This window comes from Ranitomeya imitator, chromosome 2, assembly GCF_032444005.1.
Source record: "Ranitomeya imitator isolate aRanImi1 chromosome 2, aRanImi1.pri, whole genome shotgun sequence".
Classification (NCBI taxonomy): Eukaryota; Metazoa; Chordata; class Amphibia; order Anura; family Dendrobatidae; genus Ranitomeya; species Ranitomeya imitator.
Genome location: NC_091283.1, coordinates 517,168,636 through 517,191,214, shown reverse-complemented (window position 1 = coordinate 517,191,214; position 22,579 = coordinate 517,168,636). Strand labels below are relative to the sequence as shown.

The window sequence follows — 22,579 nt, the reverse complement described above, 5'->3', positions numbered from 1 at the left end:
ATGAGCGTAACGGAGGGTGAAGGTGGAATTGTGGTGAAGGAGCAGTTATGTGACCTTTTTGCTGGGGAGCTGGTTATGAGAAAAATGGAATCCACCATAAGAAAGTGCAGCTGGAAAGGCTATGTCAGAGGGGATGAGCCAGGCCTCGATGATGCCAAAGAAGGAAAGTTTGTTAGTGATGAAAAGATCATGGATGTATGAATGTTTTCTGCAGACTAGGCAGTCTGTTAGAGGGACTGTGGGAGTGGGGGCAGGATGAATGGGTACAAAGCTAGAAAGGTTACAGAAATGAATGATTGTGGATGGGAGGTAGAAGTGAAGAGGACAAACTTTTGGAGAGATATCACTGAAAGTGAGGAGAGAGAGTGTTAGTAAGTGGGAGCAGGACAGAGCATGAGTAGAATGTGTTCAGAGACAAAGGATTTCATGTTGAGGAACAGGTCTGAGGAGGAGGTGAGATTAATGCGGAGGATGCTGGGCTGGAAGACCAGTTCATCACTATATGGAGGAATTATTACAAAGGAATAAAGGAACATCAAGATTTCTGGAGATGGACATGTAATCTTGGATTGTTGTTATTGTCAACAATTTTCGTTCTCAAGTCTTCAGACAGTTCTCTTCTCTTTCTGCATTCTTAGAGTGGCACGTGCAGACACGCAGTGCAAATACTGAGTCAACTACTCTTTGTATTTGGTTTTAGGTGTGATTTTTATATTTACCAAACCTGTTACCACGGGTGAGTTTGAAAGAGCATCGCCTGCTTGAAACAAGGTTTTTTACCCACAACTAATGGAAAGATGCCAACAGTGAAACGATTACCAATCTGTCTTTTTTACTCTTTTATTTTGTGTGTTTCTCCAATGCACACAATGGAAATAAATATATGTATAACAAAATATGTGTAATTGCAATAATTTTCCAGGAAAAATCCTTTGTTCTCTGAAACAATTTCAATGATGTCAACACTTTTGGCCATGACTTTTGACCGGTATCTATATATATCTACAGTATTGGTCAAAAGTAAGGTCGCATCTTTTAAGGAAGAGTTTTATCATTGTTAATGAAATGTGCACCTTCTAAATTCAGACTGAAGGCAACAAAACCACAACGAAACATAGTCATGCCTATATATATATATATATATATATATATATATATATATACATACACATATATGTATAGCTCATGCATACAATCAATTAAAGCAGTGCTACTCAGACTTTTAGATGAAAACATTACATAAATAATTGTAAATATTTGTACCTAACCATACCTCAAAAGACAATAACACAAGAGACAAGGGAGCAATTAACAAACAGTTCATAGATTTATTATCCATAGCCCCTTGGCTCCATATTGTATATATAATGTTGATCCTTCATAGGTTTATTTGGAACATAGCTGCTGACTGCATTGGGCGTCATTCTGCTGTACATACAAATTATTGAACTTTTCAATGAACATTGTTGAAAATCACAAAAAGACCATTGGTTTTGTTCAATAACAAATATATAAGCAATAACATGGAAACACCTGATGTAAGTACAGAAGGATGAACAGCTTAGGAAAATTCATGTCTACTGTCAATGGGAAATGGATTGTCGACTGGGTAGCTCGTAGCGTGGTACAGCGTAGTCCATCAGGGCTTTGAAAGCTTCGCTTTCAACTAATCGGTAGGGCATCATCTCTAAGGAGATTAGTTAATATATAGGGGAACAACCTGACTGCGGCCACAGATTTCAATAGACATGCATACAGGTTGAATTCTCTCATTTTATAGCTATTAGATATTTTTGTTTATCCTCCTATTAACATTAACAAAAAGCATTTTATGGTCAATAGACCTAAAAATGTCTGTCTGTAGTCTATAAGGAAGGAAGAAAGTCAGAGAATCCCATGCGTCAGAATCATAAGGACCAACACATAATTGAACGATACAAATCTGCATTTTTGTAAGTTTGCTTATGTTATTATCTCCAATTTACTTTATAAACTTTATGTCTGTGCTTAATATACAGGGGAACAACCTGACTGCGGCCACAGATTTTTTCCTCTTAGGGTTCCAAGGCAGCCCATCTATCAGAATATTCTTGTTCTGCTTTTTCCTGGTGGTTTACTGTGGGACGATATGTGGGAACCTCCTGATCATCACCCTGGTGTCCACCAGCAAGAACCTCCGCACTCCAATGTACTTCTTCATCTCACAACTGTCTATGAATGACATCTTCTTAAGTACGCACATTGCCCCCAACATGCTTCATATTCTAATAAATAATGGTGGGACCATTACTATTTCTGGTTGCATTTGTCAGTTTTATTTCTTCAGTACTGCAGAAGCCTCTGAATGTTTCCTCCTCACGGTGATGTCCTATGACAGATACGTGGCCATCTGTAATCCCCTCCGTTATACCTCTATAATGACAGCTGAATATTGTGCTAAATTATCTGCTACTTGTTGGTTGATCGGTTTTTCAATTATATTATTCGACATTTTTACAATATCAAAGCTGAAGTTCTGTGGACCCAACACCATAGACCATTTCTTCTGTGACCTTCTTCCCTTACAAGAAATGTCCTGCTCCGACATTTTTATTCTTCGATTAGAAATTTTCTTCCTTAGCATAATATCAGTTATCATACCAACAATAATAATCATTTTATCATATTTTAATATTATTGTCACAATCTTAAGGACCCCGTCCAGCACCGGTAGACAGAAAGCCTTCTCCACCTGTAGCTCCCACCTCACTGTGGTCTCCATATATTACTGGACCATGTTCGGTGTTTATGTGTTTCCAGTGAAAGTGGAAACCTTGAGCATCAGTAAGGTCCTATCTCTGGTATACACGGTGTTTACTCCATTGATCAATCCTATGATATACAGTCTAAGAAATAAAGACATTCATAAAGCTTTGAAAAATACAATTCGAAAACTTAAACATGTAGTGACCAGGCTAGGCGCTGGCCACTCTGTTTAGACAAGTCTCAGAGGCTCCTTGGTTTTAACTCTTCCAACCTTATGCTTGGATCTCGCTTTGCTGCCGGTGCCCGAAAACTGCGTCTGTGGAACATGAGAATAGCACTCCAGATAGACGACCAAAGCTCAGCAGAAAAATCATATATCTTCCACAGAGGAAAGGTATTAAAAACAACGTTTAGGAAGTTTCTTAACCATTGACATCTTTTACATGAATTAAAACACTGTTTATGATCAATTTAAAAAATATTATTTTTTCATTGTTATTATTTTTTTCTCTTTAACAAAATAGATGATAATTGAGAAATACATTTTGTGCATTTTTTAATTTTGAGTCCAGTAATTTCACCCCATATAGTTTTAAAAAAATGAAGAAAATAAACAATTTAATTATCTGTCTGTGACATAATGTATGTCTCATTATGTGTAGGGATTTGTTTCCTATTGGTGTAATTTGTCGTATGTTTACATCACGATCTATTAACATATTTCTAGGAAAAAGTACATATTTACTGTATAAATTGATTTATATATATATATATATATATATATATGCTGTATATGCATACTTTTTTATAAAGAAAAAAAAATATATATATATAAGTATTAAAAAAGTATGTTACTCTCATAGTAACATAGTTAGTAAGGTTGAAAAAAGACATCCAGTTCAGCCTATATTCCATCATAATAAATCCCCAGATCTACGTCCTTCTACAGAACCTAATAATTGTATGATACAATATTGTTCTGCTCCAGGAAGACATCCAGGCCTCTCTTGAACCCCTCGACTGAGTTCGCCATCACCACCTCCTCAGGCAAGCAATTCCAGATTCTCACTGCCCTAACAGTAAAGAATCCTCTTCTATGTTGGTGGAAAAACCTTCTCTCCTCCAGACGCAAAGAATGCCCCCTTGTGCCCGTCACCTTCCTTGGTATAAACAAATCCTCAGCGAGATATTTGTATTGTCCCCTTATATACTTATACATGGTTATTAGATCGCCCCTCAGTCGTCTTTTTTCTAGACTAAATAATCCTAATTTCGCTAATCTATCTGGGTATTGTAGTTCTCCCATCCCCTTTATTAATTTTGTTGCCCTCCTTTGTACTCTCTCTAGTTCCATTATATCCTTCCTGAGCACCGGTGCCCAAAACTGGACACAGTACTCCATGTGCGGTCTAACTAGGGATTTGTACAGAGGCAGTATAATGCTCTCATCATGTGTATCCAGACCTCTTTTAATGCACCCCATGATCCTGTTTGCCTTGGCAGCTGCTGCCTGGCACTGGCTGCTCCAGGTAAGTTTATCATTAACTAGGATCCCCAAGTCCTTCTCCCTGTCAGATTTACCCAGTCGTTTCCCGTTCAGTGTGTAATGGTACTCTCGTGCTGGAAATTGTGCTGACAGAACTTTTTTGTTGTAATTTTGCATACACGACCTCAATCTAATATATAAAGCTGAATGTGTGTGTGTGTGTGTGTATGTATGTATGTATGTCCGGGATTGGCATCTGCACCGTCGCAGCTACAGCCACAAAATTTTGCACAGTCACACGTCTGGACCCCGAGAGCGTCATAGGCTATGTTGTGAGGTGAAATTTTAACCCCGCGCTTTCCAATTCACCAAACAATTTTGCCCTTATCTACATAATGGGGAAAAAGTGAAACGAAAAGTGTTGGAGGCGTCGCAGCTACAGCCACAAAATTTTGCACAGTCACACGTCTGGACCCCGAGATCATTATAGGCTATGTTGTGAGATGAAATTTTAACCCCGCGCTTTCCAATTCACCAAACAATTTTGCCCCTATCTACATAATGGGAAAAAGTGAAAGGAAAAGTGTTGGAGGCAAACTGACAGCTGCCAGATGTGAACAAGGGGGACTTAAAGAATGAGAGCGATGGCGCCAAAGAGTATATACCGTACAGTTGCTAAGGTGGGGCCCCGACATGGGATACTCACCACACACAGGGATATGAACACACACAAAATGCGCCACACACTACCACGTGCTTGAACACATATCACCCTCAGCACACATTTCACCACACATACACCAACCTCGCCACATAAAAGTCGAAACACAAAAGTCGCCGCTCAAAACTCGCCACGTGCAAAACTCACCACATGCAAAACTAGGCTCACGCAAAACTCGCCACACGTGCAAAACTCACCTCATGGGAAAACTCGCCACTCGCAAAACTTGCACCTGCGGAAAAATTGCCACATGCACAAAATTTGCAACACGTGCAAAAGTTGCCTCACACAAAACTTGCACATACTCAAAAGGCACCACACATAAAACTCACCACGCGCAAAACTTGCCATGCGCAAAATTTGCTGCACACAACTTGCTACACTAACCTGTCACATGCAACTCGACACACAAAAAGTTGCTACACGCATGTCGCCACACGAAACTCATCTCACAAAAGTCGCTACATGCATGTCTCCACACGCAACTCAACACACACAACTTGACACACGAAACTCGCCCTAAAACACACACAAGTCTGGTATTATCCTTCAAAAATAAAAATCTGATTAACCCCTTCACCCCAAAGCCTGTTTTCACCTAAGTGACAGGGCCAATTTTTACAATTCTGACCACTGTCAATTTATGAGGTCATAACTCTGAAACGCTTCAAAGGATCCTGGTGATTCTGACACTGTTTTCTCGTGACATATTGTACTTCATGATAGTGGTAAAACTTCTTCGATATGACTTGCATTTATTTGTGAAAAAAACAAAAATTTGTCGGAAATTATGAAAATTTAGCAATTTTCAAACTCTTAGTTTTTATGCCCTTAAAGTAGAGAGTTATATCACATAATATAGTTAATAAGCAACATTTCCCACATGTCTGCTTTACATCAGCACAATTTTGGAAACATAATATTTTTTGGTTACGGAGTTATAAGGGTTAAAAGTTGACCAACGATTTCTCATTTTTGCAACAAAATATGCAAAACAATTTTTTTTACGGACCACCTCACACTTGAAGTGACTTTGAGGGGTCTATATGACAGAAAATGCCCAAAAGTGACACCATTCTAAAAACTGCACCCCTCAAGGTACTCAAAACCACATTCAAAAAGTTTATTAACCCTTCAGGTGCTTCACAGGAATTTTTTGAATGTTTAAAAAAATTGAACATTTAACTTTTTTTTCACAAAATTTTTACTTCAGGTCCAATTTGTTTCATTTTACCAAGGGTAACCGGAGAAATTGGACCACAAAAGTCGTTGTACAATTTGTCTTGAGTACGCGGATATCCCATATGTGGGGGTAAACCACTGTTTGGGCACATGGCAGAGCTCGGAAGGGAAGGAGCGCCATTTGACTTTTCAATGCAAGATTTGCTGGAATTGAGATTGGAGCCCATGTCACGATTGGAGAGCCCCTGACGTGCCTAAACAGTGGAAACCCCCACAAGTGACACCATTTTGGAAAGCAGACCCCCTAAGGAACTAATCTAGATGTGTGGTGAGCACTTTGAACCTCCAAGTGCTTCACAGAAGTTTATAATGTAGAGCCGTAAAAAAAAATTCATATTAATTTTCACAAAAAATGATCTTTTTGCCCCAAATTTTTTATTTTCCCAAGGGTAACAGGATAAATTGGACCCTGTTGTGAATTCTGTGGCAGAGCTCCCTCCTGTGGTCACAAGTGGTACTTCGGCTGGTTCTCTCTGTGAGCTTCCGTTGGTGGAGGAAAGTGGTACTGCGGCTTCTGAGTTTCCTTCCTCAGGTGATGTGGTGAAGTCGTTAGGTGCTGCTCTATTTAACTCCACCTAGTGCTTTGATCCTGGCCTCCAGTCAATGTTCTAGTATTGGACCTGTTTCCTCCTGGATCGTTCCTGTGGCCTGCTGCTCTGCATAGCTAAGTTCCTCTTTGCTATTTGTTTGCTGTTTTTTTCTGTCCAGCTTGTCTATTTGTTTTTTACTGCTTGCTGGAAGCTCTGGGACGCAGAGGGTGTACCTCCGTGCCGTTAGTTCGGTACGGAGGGTCTTTTTGCCCCCTTTGCGTGGTTTTTGTAGGGTTTTGTGTTGACCGCAAAGTTACCTTTCCTATCCTCGCTCTGTTCAGAAAGTTATTTCTCTGAGGCAAGGTAGGCTTATTTTCTATCTTCAGGCTAGCTAGTTTCTCAGGCCGTGCCGAGTTGCATAGGGAGCGTTAGGTGCAATCATTTAGTGTGGTTGGAGAGGATTAGGGATTGCGGTCAACAGAGTTCCCACTTCTCAGAGCTCGTTCTTGTTTTTTGGGTTATTGCCAGGTCACTGTATGTGCGCTGACCTCTATGTCCATTGTGGTACTGAATTACCTTTCATAACAGTACTGGAGGCCAGAAGTACTAATGATTCCCAATAGAGGGAAAAAAGAAGTTCTGAGACCATTTTTTCTTCTTTGCACTGTGTTTTGCCTTTTTTTTCCCCTAGACATTTGGGTGGTTCAGGACACAGGTGTAGCAATGGACATTAAAGGTCTGTCTTCATGTGTGGATCAGCTCACGGCAAGAGTACAAAGTATTCAAGACTTTGTGGTTCAGAATTCTATGTTAGAACTGAGAATTCCTATTCCTGATTTGTTTTTTGGAGATAGAACTAAATTTCTTGGTTTCAAAAATAATTGTAAACTATTTCTGGCTTTGAAACCTCGTTCCTCTGGTGACCCAGTTCAACAAGTTAGGATCATTATTTCTTTTTTGCGTGGCGACCCTCAGGACTGGGCATTTTCTCTTGCGTCAGGAGATCCTGCATTAAGTAATATCGATGCATTTTTCCTGGCGCTCGGATTGCTGTACGATGAGCCTAATTCTGTGGATCAGGCAGAAAAGAATTTGCTGGCTCTGTGTCAGGGTCAGGATGAAATAGAGGTATATTGTCAGAAATTTAGAAAGTGGTCCGTACTCACTCAATGGAATGAAGGTGCGCTCGCAGCAATTTTCAGAAAGGGTCTCTCTGAAGCCCTTAAGGATGTCATGGTGGGAATTCCTATGCCTGCTGGTCTGAATGAGTCTATGTCTTTGGCCATTCAGATCGGTCGACGCTTGCGTGAGCGTAAATCTGTGCACCATTTGGCGGTATTACCTGAGCTTAAACCTGAGCCTATGCAGTGCGATAGGACTTTGACCAGAGTTGAACGGCAAGAACACAGACGTCTGAATGGGCTGTGTTTCTACTGTGGTGATTCCACTCATGCTATCTCCGATTGTCCTAAGCGCACTAAGCGGTTCGCTAGGTCTGCCACCATTGGTACGGTACAGTCAAAATTTCTTCTGTCTGTTACCTTGATCTGCTCTTTGTCATCGTATTCTGTCATGGCATTTGTGGACTCAGGCGCTGCTCTGAATTTGATGGACTTGGAGTATGCTAGGCGTTGTGGGTTTTTCTTGGAGCCCTTGCAGTGTCCTATTCCATTGAGAGGAATTGATGCTACGCCTTTGGCCAAGAATAAGCCTCAATACTGGACCCAGCTGACCATGTGCATGGCTCCTGCACATCAGGAGGTTATTCGCTTTCTGGTGTTGCATAATCTGCATGATGAGGTCGTGTTGGGGTTGCCATGGCTACAAGTCCATAATCCAGTATTAGATTGGAAATCCATGTCTGTGTCCAGCTGTGGTTGTCAGGAAGTACATGGTGATGTCCCATTTCTGACTATTTCATCATCCACCCCTTCTGAGGTTCCTGAGTTCTTGTCTGATTACCGGGATTTATTTGATGAGTCCAAGTCCGATACCCTACCTCCGCATAGGGATTGTGATTGTGCTATCGATTTGATTCCTGGTAGTAAATTCCCAAAAGGTCGACTGTTTAATTTATCTGTGCCTGAGCACGCCGCTATGCGGAGTTATGTGAAGGATTCTTTGGAGAAGGGGCATATTCGCCCGTCATCGTCGCTATTAGGAGCAGGGTTCTTTTTTGTAGCCAAGAAGGATGGTTCACTGAGACCTTGTATAGATTACCGCCTTCTAAATAAGATCACGGTTAAATTTCAGTACCCCTTGCCATTGTTATCTGATTTGTTTGCTCGCATTAAGGGGGCTAGTTGGTTCACCAAGATAGATCTTCGTGGTGCGTATAATCTTGTGCGTATTAAGCGAGGCGATGAGTGGAAAACTGCATTTAATACGCCCGAGGGCCATTTTGAGTATCTAGTAATGCCATTCGGACTTGCCAATGCTCCATCAGTGTTTCAGTCCTTTATGCATGACATCTTCCGAGAGTACCTGGATAAATTCCTGATTGTGTACTTGGATGACATTTTGATCTTCTCAGATGATTGGGAGTCTCATGTGAAGCAGGTCAGAACGGTGTTTCAGGTCCTGCGTGCTAATTCTTTGTTTGTGAAGGGATCAAAGTGTCTCTTTGGTGTTCAGAAGGTTTCATTTTTGGGGTTCATCTTTTCCCCTTCTACTATCGAGATGGACCCTGTTAAGGTCCAAGCCATCCATAATTGGACTCAGCCGACATCTCTGAAAAGTCTGCAAAAGTTCCTGGGCTTTGCTAATTTTTATCGTTGCTTCATCTGCAATTTTTCTAGTATTGCTAAACCATTGACCGATTTGACCAAGAAAGGTGCTGATTTGGTCAATTGTATAAGAAGCGTGGTGTGTTTATCCAAAGAAATATATATTGTATAATAGCAAATGGATAAAATTTAACCTTTATTAGGTATATATTAAAAACATGCCTGTGTAGGCACTCTTGACGAACCAGATAAATACTACCAAGACAAACACAAAAATGAGAACCAAACGTGATGTGTGCCCTATTACCCACACAGAATGGGAAACCGACAAAAAACAGACAGATACAAATAACAAAAGTACTCTTAAGCACTGACTGTGCTGGCAATGTATTACTAATTCACAATAATCCTTAACGGCTCACAAAAAGTAGGCCAGCTACTATACAAACCAGCTGGACGTAACCATATAGACACTAGATACTCCACTGTATCAAAATATGTGTCTGTTTAATTATAAAAAATGTCCACTTTTCAAAGCTGGTATCTAAATAATAGAGGATATATGTAACGTGTGCCTGGTAAGGAGCTCAAATATATAATTACTCTACCAGGATATGCACATGTCCCTATATGGGATTAGATTAATGTCAGTGCCGAGTAGCAGACCACATATGCAGCATTATAGGATGTCCAACAGTTGAAAAACCCCCTTCAATATAACTCTTGGGATACATATTAACTCATTTCAACATGCTATGAGCGTTCCCTGATGGGTTCAGTTGTGACATCCTACAGGGTTAACGAAGGTGGGATATAAACATGGGAGCGCTGTGATGCACGAGATCAGATATACACCAACCATATGTATTGGTTAGGTCTCACCACATGTTCGGCTTATCACCAGCTGATCCACTTGAAATTTTGTTAAAGGCCCTTGAATTTAGTTTGACCCGAAATGTTTTTTTGTTTGACCGTAAGTACTTCCACCAGCTCAGGGGCACTGCGATGGGCAGCCCTTGTGCGCCTTCGTATGCAAATCTGCTCCTGGGCTGGTGGGAGGAAACGGTAGTTTTTGGAGACGCACTCACCCATCCTGAGGAGAGGATAATTTTGTGGCTAAGGTATATTGATGATGTGTTTGTGATTTGGAAAGGTGAAGCCACTGACTTTGGTAATTTTGTGGAGGGATTGAACATCAATGATCTGGGCCTGCGCTTCACCTATGAAGCCAGTGACACAAGCCTGGCATTTTTGGACATACGCATTGAAAAATGTCCCAGTGGTGAACTTATCACAAAAACACACAGAAAAGATACGGCTACAAATTCTCTCCTCAGATGGGAGAGCAGCCACCCTGCTTCATTAAAAAGAGGTATCCCTAAGGGACAATATTTCAGGGTGCGCAGAAACTGCTCAAATAAGGATGCGTTCCAGGAACAGGCCATGGATTTTAAACACTGGTTCTTGGAAAGGGGGTGTCCGGAGGGGGTACTCAATAGAGCCTACAAAGAATCTCTGAGAAAAGAAAGAAAAGACTTATTGACACCTAAGCCCAAGTCAGATGAGGATAATATCATACGCTTCATCACTAGATATTCTAATGGATCAGACTATGTCAGAAAAATTCTTCTAAAACATTGGCCTATCTTGCAGATGGACATAGACATAAAAAACATGTCCCACCGGTACCTCAGATTACCTATAAAAAAGGTAAATCTCTGCACGACAGATTGGTTTACAGCCATTTTGACCCTGGTAACAGCTTGGGTTTGACAACAAACCTGATTAAGGGTTGCTACAGATGTGGTGGCTGCAAAAGTTGCGCTTCTATCAGACCCTCTAAAAATTTCAAAAGCAATGTCACAAATACCACATATACGATCCGACATTTTATCAACTGCCGGACTAATGGAGTTATATATAAGGCCACATGTGATTGTGGCCTAGAATACGTTAGTAAAACAAAGAGGGAGTTCCGCAAGAGGATTGGCGAGAACCTCCGTGACATTGCTAAAAAAGAGAAACCCCTGTAGCCACTCACATGAATCAGTTTCATCAGGGCAACCCTAGTAAGATCTATTTTGTAGGGATTGACAGGATAGTGCCTCCACACAGGGGTGGTGATTGGGACAAACAAATACTTCAGAAAGAGGCCAGATGGATATTTATGTTAAAAACGGTACAACCATCAGGACTGAACGAGACACAGTCATACAGCTGCTTTCTGTAGTCTGTGATTGGGTAGTCTCTGACATCATTTGTTGGTACTCTGTTGTGGTCCAATCGATTAGGGTTTGTGAGCAGGGCTAGTCGTCGTGGAGTGGGGGCGCCACATGCGAAGGTTTGTAGGGTGCCAACCCCCGCGACAGGTAGGGTCAGGATCTTAGGGACTAAGTGTATCCCCTAGAAACGGATCTGACCCTCATATACACTTGTAATAGCCTACATAATCCCACAGATGAATTCCTCTTTGCCCCATTTTTTCTTTTTTTCCCTTTTTCTAGCTTTCCTTTGAAGACATGTGGGTGCTATAGGGATAGGTAGACTTGGGAGAGCCTACGTTGAGTGGGGGCGCCATTTGCGCAGGGTTCTTTTAGGGTGCCAACCTCCGCGATAGGTAGGGACAGGAGAGTAGGGATATAAAGATAGGGCATTTTTTTAGGGTCACCTTTTCCCTCCTTTGGTTTTTGGTGATGGGGGTGGTGTTCCGCGCATGGGAATTCTTTCCCTATATTAATTGTTGAGACCATGGCAGTCAAGGAGCCATGAGTTCCCTCTCGTCCTTGCTCTCTCTCTAAATGCTATAGTTAATGAGTGGATCATCCTCCTTTGTCCTCCGTAGCTTGATTGCCAAGATGATTTGCTGAACATTTCCTGAATCATGCCATTTGGTGAACAGGATTAATTTTCTGTGGTATATCCTGTTTATAGGGTGCCAATTAGAATTGGCGGCGTATTGAATGGATTAATAACTCCATGCCGTTATATACATAGGCACCTTAGGGAGCTAAGTGGATGAACATATGCATTTTCGCTCCTTTTTTTGCATTTTCAGCTAGAAACAGGCTGCTCACATATCCAGGGATGTATATGTCCCGGCTATGGGGGCGCGCATGCGCCGCTGAGCCGGGATTCCCTGTGCTCAATGAAGTCGGTGAGCGGCTGGAGCTGTCTGGACAAGCTCGATGAGCGCGTCACACGCCAGGTGGGCGGGCCTAATGTCAGCGTGGCACGAGCTGAAATTATAAAAGACACAGAAAGGGGAGACCCGTAATGGCAGCAGCACTCTCCCCTGATGACTCCGCAAGGAAGAAACGCGTCGGGAGACGCTTTCTGCAGTACCACGCTGTAAACATTCAAGGGCCAGGACAGGAGGTGGATGATGAAAGTGGATCAGCTGGTGATAAGCCGAACATGTGGTGAGATCTAACCAATACATATGGTTGGTGTATATCTGATCTCGTGCATCACAGCGTACCCATGTTTATATCCCACCTTCGTTAACCCTGTAGGATGTCACAACTGAACCCATCAGGGAACGCTCATAGCATGTTGAAATGAGTTAATATGTATCCCAAGAGTTATATTGAAGGGGGTTTTTCAACTGTTGGACATCCTATAATGCTGCATATGTGGTCTGCTACTCGGCACTGACATTAATCTAATCCCATATAGGGACATGTGCATATCCTGGTAGAGTAATTATATATTTGAGCTCCTTACCAGGCACACGTTACATATATCCTCTATTATTTAGATACCAGCTTTGAAAAGTGGACATTTTTTATAATTAAACAGACACATATTTTGATACAGTGGAGTATCTAGTGTCTATATGGTTACGTCCAGCTGGTTTGTATAGTAGCTGGCCTACTTTTTGTGAGCTGTTAAGGATTATTGTGAATTAGTGATACATTGCCAGCACAGTCAGTGCTTAAGAGTACTTTTGTTATTTGTATCTGTCTGTTTTTTGTCGGTTTCCCATTCTGTGTGGGTAATAGGGCACACATCACGTTTGGTTCTCATTTTTGTGTTTGCCTTGGTAGTATTTATCTGATTTGGTCAATTGGTCTTCTGCTGCGGTGGAAGCTTTTCAAGAGTTGAAGCATCGTTTTTCTTCTGCCCCTGTGTTGTGTCAACCAGATGTTTCGCTTCCGTTCCAGGTCGAGGTTGATGCTTCTGAGATTGGAGCAGGGGCTGTTTTGTCGCAGAGAAGTTCTGATTGCTCGGCGATGAAACCATGCGCCTTCTTTTCCAGGAAGTTTTCGCCTGCTGAGCGAAATTATGATGTGGGCAATCGAGAGTTGCTGGCCATGAAGTGGGCATTCGAGGAGTGGCGTCATTGGCTTGAAGGAGCTAAGCATCGCGTGGTGGTCTTGACTGATCATAAGAACTTGACTTATCTCGAGTCCGCCAAGCGGTTGAATCCTAGACAAGCTTGTTGGTCGTTGTCTTTTGCCCTTTTGACTTTGTGATTTCATACCTTCCGGGCTCTAAAAATGTGAAGGCGGATGCTCTGTCTAGGAGTTTTGTGCCCGACTCTTCGGGTGTATCAGAGACGGCGGGTATCCTCAAAGAGGGAGTAATTGTGTCTGCAATCTCCCCTGATTTGCGGCGGGTGCTGCAAAAATTTCAGGCTAATAAACCTAATCGTTGCCCAGCGGAGAAACTGTTTGTCCCTGATAGGTGGACGAATAAAGTTGTCTCTGAGGTTCATTGTTCGGTGTTGGCTGGTCATCCTGGAATCTTTGGTACCAGAGAGTTAGTGGCTAGATCCTTTTGGTGGCCATCTCTGTCGTGGGATGTGCGTACTTTTGTGCAGTCCTGTGGGATTTGTGCTCGGCCTAAGCCCTGCTGTTCTCGTGCCAGTGGGTTGCTTTTGCCCTTGCCGGTCCCGAAGAGGCCTTGGACACATATCTCTATGGATTTTATTTCAGATCTTCCCGTCTCTCAAAAGATGTCAGTCATTTGGGTGGTCTGTGATCGCTTCTCTAATATGGTCCATTTGGTACCCTTGTCTAAATTGCCTTCCTCCTCTGATTTGGTGCCATTGTTTTTCCAGCATGTGGTTCGTTTACATGGCATTCCAGAGAATATCGTTTCTGACAGAGGTTCCCAGTTTGTTTCGAGGTTTTGGCGAGCCTTTTGTGGTAGGATGGGCATTGACTTGTCTTTTTCGTCGGCTTTCCATCCTCAGACTAATGGCCAGACTGAACGAACCAATCAGACCTTGGAAACATATCTGAGATGCTTTGTTTCTGCTGATCAGGATGACTGGGTGTCCTTTTTGCCTTTGGCTGAGTTCGCCCTTAATAATCGGGCCAGCTCGGCTACCTTGGTTTCACCGTTTTTCTGCAACTCTGGGTTCCATCCTCGTTTCTCTTCAGGGCAGGTTGAGTCTTCGGACTGTCCTGGTGTGGATACTGTGGTGGACAGGTTGCAGCAGATTTGGACTCAGGTAGTGGACAATTTGACTTTGTCCCAGGAGAAGGCTCAACGTTTCGCTAATCGCAGACGCTGTGTGGGTCCCCGACTTCGGGTTGGGGACTTGGTTTGGTTATCTTCTCATCATATTCCTATGAAGGTTTCCTCTCCTAAGTTTAAACCTCGTTTTATTGGTCCGTATACGATTTCTGAGGTTCTTAATCCTGTGTCTTTTCGTCTGACCCTTCCAGATTCTTTTTCCATACATAACGTATTCCATAGGTCATTGTTGCGGAGATACATGGCACCTATGGTTCCATCTGTTGATCCTCCTGCCCCGGTTTTGGTGGAGGGGGAGTTGGAGTATAATGTGGAGAAGATTTTGGATTCTCGTGTTTCAAGGCGGAAACTCCAGTATCTGGTTAAGTGGAAGGGTTATGCTCAGGAAGATAATTCCTGGGTCTTTGCCTCTGATGTCCATGCTCCCGATCTTGTTCGTGCCTTTCATATGGCTCATCCTGGTCGTCCTGGGAGCTCTGGTGAGGGTTCGGTGACCCCTCCTCAAGGGGGGGTACTGTTGTGAATTCTGTGGCAGAGCTCCCTCCTGTGGTCACAAGTGGTACTTCAGCTGGTTCTCTCTGTGAGCTTCCGTTGGTGGAGGAAAGTGGTACTGCGGCTTCTGAGTTTCCTTCCTCAGGTGATGTGGTGAAGTCGTTAGGTGCTGCTCTATTTAACTCCACCTAGTGCTTTGATCCTGGCCTCCAGTCAATGTTCTAGTATTGGACCTGTTTCCTCCTGGATCGTTCCTGTGGCCTGCTGCTCTGCATAGCTAAGTTCCTCTTTGCTATTTGTTTGCTGTTTTTTTCTGTCCAGCTTGTCTATTTGTTTTTTACTGCTTGCTGGAAGCTCTGGGACGCAGAGGGTGTACCTCCGTGCCGTTAGTTCGGTACGGAGGGTCTTTTTGCCCCCTTTGCGTGGTTTTTGTAGGGTTTTGTGTTGACCGCAAAGTTACCTTTCCTATCCTCGCTCTGTTCAGAAAGTTATTTCTCTGAGGCAAGGTAGGCTTATTTTCTATCTTCAGGCTAGCTAGTTTCTCAGGCCGTGCCGAGTTGCATAGGGAGCGTTAGGCGCAATCCACGGCTGCCTTTAGTGTGGTTGGAGAGGATTAGGGATTGCGGTCAACAGAGTTCCCACGTCTCAGAGCTCGTTCTTGTTTTTTGGGTTATTGCCAGGTCACTGTATCTGCGCTGACCTCTATGTCCATTGTGGTACTGAATTACCTTTCATAACAGGACCCCAAAAGTTGTTGTGCAATTTGTCGTGAGTACGCTGATACTTCATATATGGGGATAAACCACTGTTTGAGTGCATGGCAGAGCTCGGAAGGGAAGGAGTGCCATTTGACTTTTCAATGCAAAATTGGCTGGAATTGAGATCGGACGCCATGTCGCATTTGGAGAGCCCCTGACGTGCCTTAACAGTTGAAACCCCCCACAAGTGGCCCCATTTTGGAAAGAAGACCCCCTAAGGAACTTATCTAGATGTGTGGTGAGCACTTTTAACCCCCAATTGTTTCACTAAAGTTTAGAATGTAGCATTGTGAAAATTAAAAAATCATTTTTTCTTTCCACAAAATGATGTTTTAGCCCGCAATTTTTTTTTTCCCAAGGGTAACAGGAGAAATTGGACCACAAATGTTATTGTCCAATTTGTCCTGAGTACGCTGATACCCCATATGTGGGGGGGAACCACTGTTTGAGTGCATGGCAGAGCTCGGAAGGAAAGGAGCACCGTTTGAAATGCAGACTTAGATGGAATGGTCTGCAGGTGTCATGTTGCATTTGCAGAGCCCCTGATGTACCTAAACAGTAGAAACCCACCACAAGTGACCCCATATTGGAAACTAGACCCCCCAAGGAACTTATCTAGATGTGTTGTGAGAGCTTTGAACCAACAAGTGTTTCACTACAGTTTATAACTTGTCCTGAGAACGCTGATACCCCATATGTTGGGGGGAACCACTGTTTGGGCGCACAGGAGAACTCGGAAGGGAAGGAGCACTGTTTTACTTTTTCAAAGCAGAATTGGCTGGAATTGAGATCGGACGCCATGTCGCGTTTGGAGACCCCCTGATGTGCCTAAACAGTGGAAACCCCCAAATCTAACTGAAACCCTAACCCCAACCCTAACCCTAGCCCCAACCCCAACCCTAACCCCAACCCTAGCCCTAACCCTAGCCCTAACCCTAGCCCTAACCCCAACACTAACCCTAGCCCTAACCCTAGCCCTAACCCTAACCCTAATGGGAAAGTGGAAATAAATACATTTTTTTACATTTTATTATTTTTCCCTAACTAATGGGATGAAGGGGGGTTTGATTTACTTTTATAGCGTTTTTTTGGCGGATTTTTTTGGTTGGCACCTGTCACACACTAAAAGACGCTTTTTATTGCAAAAAATAGTTTTTGCATCACCACATTTTGAGAGCTATAATTTATTATTATTATTATTATTATCTATTTATATAGCACCATTGATTCCATGGTGCTGTACATGAGAAGGGGTTACATACAAGTTACAAATATCACATACAGTAAACAAACTAACAATGACGGACTGATACAGAGGGGCGAGGACCCTGCCCTTGCGGGCTTACATTCTACATATCCATATTTTGGCCCACAGAGTCATGTGAGATCTTGTTTTTTGCGGGACGAGTTAACGTTTTTATTGGTAACATTTTCGGGCAGATGACATTTTTTGATCGCTTTTTATTCCGATTTTTGGGAGGCGGAATGAACAAAAACCAGCAATTCCTGATTTTCTTTTAGGGGGGGCATTTATACCGTTCCACGTGTGGTAAAATGGATAAAGCAGTTTTATTCTTCAGGTCAGTACGATTACAGCGACACCTCATTTATGTAATTTTTTTTATTTTTTGGCGCTTTTACACAATAAAAACTATTTTATATAAAAAAATAATTGTTTTGGCATCGCTTTATTCTGAGAGCTATAACTTTTTTATTTTTCTGCTGATGATGCTGTATGGTGGCTTTTTTTTTGCGGGACAAGATGACGTTTTCAGCGGTACCATGTGTTAGGTCTCGAGTTCCCGCTTCTGCACAGGGGGAATCTCGAGCCATCTCCGCTGCAGTCTCCCATTCTTATCCAGCCGCAGTGGAGTCTGCTCAGCAGGGACGTCGGTCCCAGCATCTTGCTCACTCTCACTCTGTACAGAGAGTTACTGCTGCTTCTTCAGCTTCTGCCATTAAAGCCAGTGCTGGTCAGCAGCGAGCGGACTTCTCTGGGACTAAGTCCTTGTTTGCACACACTGAGCATGCCCAGGGCAAGATCTCCCGTTGGAGATCGAGGGTCATGTGCTCAGGCCCTGCAGCACATTCCATTGGTCCTCTTGGCAGGTCTTGGAAGGGCAAAGTTTCTGTGGCCACTTCCTGTGCTGCAGCTATATAAACTGCGCATGACCGCACGGCCATGCGCTAGTGTACAATTGTTAATGTGTGTATGTTGTGAGTTCAAGTCGTCCTTGGATACCCCTACCCTATTGAATGTCTGTTCGCGGAAGGTGTATGGTTGCTATCTAGCGCCCGACTTAGACTACTGCACGAATCACACATTACAGCGTCCAGTTGCTGTGACCGCCAGTACGGCGCCATGCACTTCCTCTGTGCTTTCCTTACCCAAGACTGGGTGGTTAGTGGCGTTCGTCAGTGCGGCACCGCACGCACTCTTGTGCCTTAATATTGTTATATAGTTTCCTTACACACCCAGTTGCGGTGTTGTGCCAGCAAGGGTCTAATCGGACTTCAATCCTAGTTGGGGTTGAGTTCGCTGACTACTTGCTCGCGCTCTATGTGCGGTACCGCGGTCCTGTGACGCAACAGGATCGCTTCCTTCACGCTGGGTGAAGTTTAACCCACATGTGTATACTTATGAGTACCGCCATATAGTCCGTCATTACTTGGCAGCAGGTTCCTTCTCTGCACGGTGGACCCCGGGCTGCGAACGCACCATACTCTATCTGTCTTATTATTTGGTGCGTTCCGCTAGCCCTAACACCATGGTTATTTATATCCGTTGTTTTGATCGCGTGTTATTCCACTTTTTGTTCGCCTGTATGATAATAAAGCAATGTTTTTTGCCTTGTTTTTTATTTATTTTTTTTGCAGTGTTCACTGAAGGGGTTAACTAGTGGGATAGTTTTATAGAGCTGGTCGTTACGGACGCGGCGATACCAAATATGTGTACTTTTATTGTTTTTTTTTAATTTACATGAATAAATGGATTTACTGGGAAATGTTTTTTTTTTTTTTAATTTGGGGATTTTTTTTTTTTTTATACATTCTATTTTTTTTTTTTTAAACTTTCTACCATTGTCCCAGGGTGGGACATCTCTGTATTAGATCAGATCGTTGATCTGACACTGTGCATAGCACACTGTCAGATCAACGATCTGACAGGCAGTTTAGCTGGCTTTCCGGCGCCTGCTCTCAGCAGGCGCCGGCTAGCCAGGTCATTTCATGACCCGGAAGGAGTCCGGCGGCCATCTTGGATCCGGGGACTCCTTCCGGGTCACCGGAGCAACACGATCTCATTGCGTTGCTCTGGTGGGAGAGCGCAGGGAGCCCCCGTCCCTGCGCGATCCCCCTCTATGCCGCTGTCACTGCTGACAGCGGCATCAGAGGGGTTAAATGCCTGCGATCGGCGATAGTGCCGATCGTGGGCATTGCTGCGGGGTGTCAGCTGTCATATACAGCTGACACCCGCACCCGATCACCGCGGCGCTCAGCGCGAGACCGCGGTGATCGGTGCGCCGTACTAGTACTGCTGCTGGCACAAATGCAGTGCCGGCAGCGTAGTACTAGTACGGCGCGTGGTGCGAAGGGGTTAATAAGCAGACAAACTACAAGAGCAACAAATGTACCATATAGGAAATCCGGCAGCTGTCAGTCACATGACCTGTCTATTATGTGTATGTGTGAGCTAATATATACTGCCAAGGGGGAGGGCTTCCTGTTGGCTGGGGATTTATCAGGCTGCCAATTTAGCTTACAAATACTGAGGAAAAAATATTGGCCAAATAACGTGTGAACGAGGTCTAATACAGGAGGAGATGACATACAGATATATACTATGTACAGGGGAGATAACACACAGGTATATACTACAGTTAGGGCCAGAAATATTTGGACAGTGACACAATTTTCGCGAGTTGGGCTCTGCATGCCACCACATTGGATTTGAAATGAAATCTCTACAACAGAATTCAAGTGCAGATTGTAACGTTTAATTTGAAGGGTTGAACAAAAATATCTGATAGAAAATGTAGGAATTGTACACATTTCTTTACAAACACTCCACATTTTAGGAGGTCAAAAGTAATTGGACAAATAAACATAACCAAAACAAAATATTTTTATAGAAGATCGTTGGGTACAGCCGGGACCAGCTGCTTCGAAAGCATCACCAAACCAGGGATTCAAGCTTCAGGAGGCTAATTTGCATATTCCAGGTGCCTTCTGGGAGAAGCGAAGTCTCCCTAAGCTAGAAGATCGTTGGGTACAGCCGGGATCAGCTGCTTCGAAAGCATCACCAAACCAGGGATTCAAGCTTCAGGAGGCTAATTTGCATATTCCAGGTGCCTTCTGGGAGAAGCGAAGTCTCCCTAAGCTAGAAGATCGTTGGGTACAGCCGGGACCAGCTGCTTCGAAAGCATCACCAAACCAGGGATTCAAGCTTCAGGAGGCTAATTTGCATATTCCAGGTGCCTTCTGGGAGAAGCGAAGTCTCCCTAAGCTAGAAGATCGTTGGGTACAGCCGGGACCAGCTGCTTCGAAAGCATCACCAAACCAGGGATTCAAGCTTCAGGAGGCTAATTTGCATATTCCAGGTGCCTTCTGGGAGAAGCGAAGTCTCCTTAAGCTAGAAGATCGTTGGGTACAGCCGGGACCAGCTGCTTCGAAAGCATCACCAAACCAGGGATTCAAGCTTCAGGAGGCTAATTTGCATATTCCAGGTGCCTTCTGGGAGAAGCGAAGTCTCCCTAAGCTAGAAGATCGTTGGGTACAGCCGGGACCAGCTGCTTCGAAAGCATCACCAAACCAGGGATTCAAGCTTCAGGAGGCTAATTTGCATATTCCAGGTGCCTTCTGGGAGAAGCGAAGTCTCCCTAAGCTAGAAGATCGTTGGGTACAGCCGGGACCAGCTGCTTCGAAAGCATCACCAAACCAGGGATTCAAGCTTCAGGAGGCTAATTTGCATATTCCAGGTGCCTTCTGCGAGAAGCGAAGTCTCCCTAAGCTAGAAGATCGTTGGGTACAGCCGGGACCAGCTGCTTCGAAAGCATCACCAAACCAGGGATTCAAGCTTCAGGAGGCTAATTTGCATGTTCCAGGTGCCTTCTGGGAGAAGCGAAGTCTCCCTAAGCTAGAAGATCGTTGGGTACAGCCGGGACCAGCTGCTTCGAAAGCATCACCAAACCAGGGATTCAAGCTTCAGGAGGCTAATTTGCATGTTCCAGGTGCCTTCTGGGAGAAGCGAAGTCTCCCTAAGCTAGAAGATCGTTGGGTACAGCCGGGACCAGCTGCTTCGAAAGCATCACCAAACCAGGGATTCAAGCTTCAGGAGGCTAATTTGCATGTTCCAGGTGCCTTCTGGGAGAAGCGAAGTCTCCCTAAGCTAGAAGATCGTTGGGTACAGCCGGGACCAGCTGCTTCGAAAGCATCACCAAACCAGGGATTCAAGCTTCAGGAGGCTAATTTGCATGTTCCAGGTGCCTTCTGGGAGAAGCGAAGTCTCCCTAAGCTAGAAGATCGTTGGGTACAGCCGGGACCAGCTGCTTCGAAAGCATCACCAAACCAGGGATTCAAGCTTCAGGAGGCTAATTTGCATGTTCCAGGTGCCTTCTGGGAGAAGCGAAGTCTCCCTAAGCTAGAAGATCGTTGGGTACAGCCGGGACCAGCTGCTTCGAAAGCATCACCAAACCAGGGATTCAAGCTTCAGGAGGCTAATTTGCATGTTCCAGGTGCCTTCTGGGAGAAGCGAAGTCTCCCTAAGCTAGAAGATCGTTGGGTACAGCCGGGACCAGCTGCTTCGAAAGCATCACCAAACCAGGGATTCAAGCTTCAGGAGGCTAATTTGCATGTTCCAGGTGCCTTCTGGGAGAAGCGAAGTCTCCCTAAGCTAGAAGATCGTTGGGTACAGCCGGGACCAGCTGCTTCGAAAGCATCACCAAACCAGGGATTCAAGCTTCAGGAGGCTAATTTGCATGTTCCAGGTGCCTTCTGGGAGAAGCGAAGTCTCCCTAAGCTAGAAGATCGTTGGGTACAGCCGGGACCAGCTGCTTCGAAAGCATCACCAAACCAGGGATTCAAGCTTCAGGAGGCTAATTTGCATGTTCCAGGTGCCTTCTGGGAGAAGCGAAGTCTCCCTAAGCTAGAAGATCGTTGGGTACAGCCGGGACCAGCTGCTTCGAAAGCATCACCAAACCAGGGATTCAAGCTTCAGGAGGCTAATTTGCATGTTCCAGGTGCCTTCTGGGAGAAGCGAAGTCTCCCTAAGCTAGAAGATCGTTGGGTACAGCCGGGACCAGCTGCTTCGAAAGCATCACCAAACCAGGGATTCAAGCTTCAGGAGGCTAATTTGCATGTTCCAGGTGCCTTCTGGGAGAAGCGAAGTCTCCCTAAGC

General features: G+C 44.0%; 1 protein-coding gene across 1 annotated transcript; it reads left to right on the top strand.

Moving 5' to 3' along the window:
• On the top strand, window positions 1-7,616 carry LOC138666717 (olfactory receptor 6N1-like; the record flags this gene model as incomplete). Its single annotated transcript, XM_069754903.1, has 3 exons — window positions 1-195; window positions 2,019-2,922; window positions 7,588-7,616. Coding segments are annotated over exons 1-3 (1,128 nt in total), but the record flags the coding sequence as incomplete, so codon positions are not given.
• Between the last annotated feature and the right edge of the window lie 14,963 nt (window positions 7,617-22,579).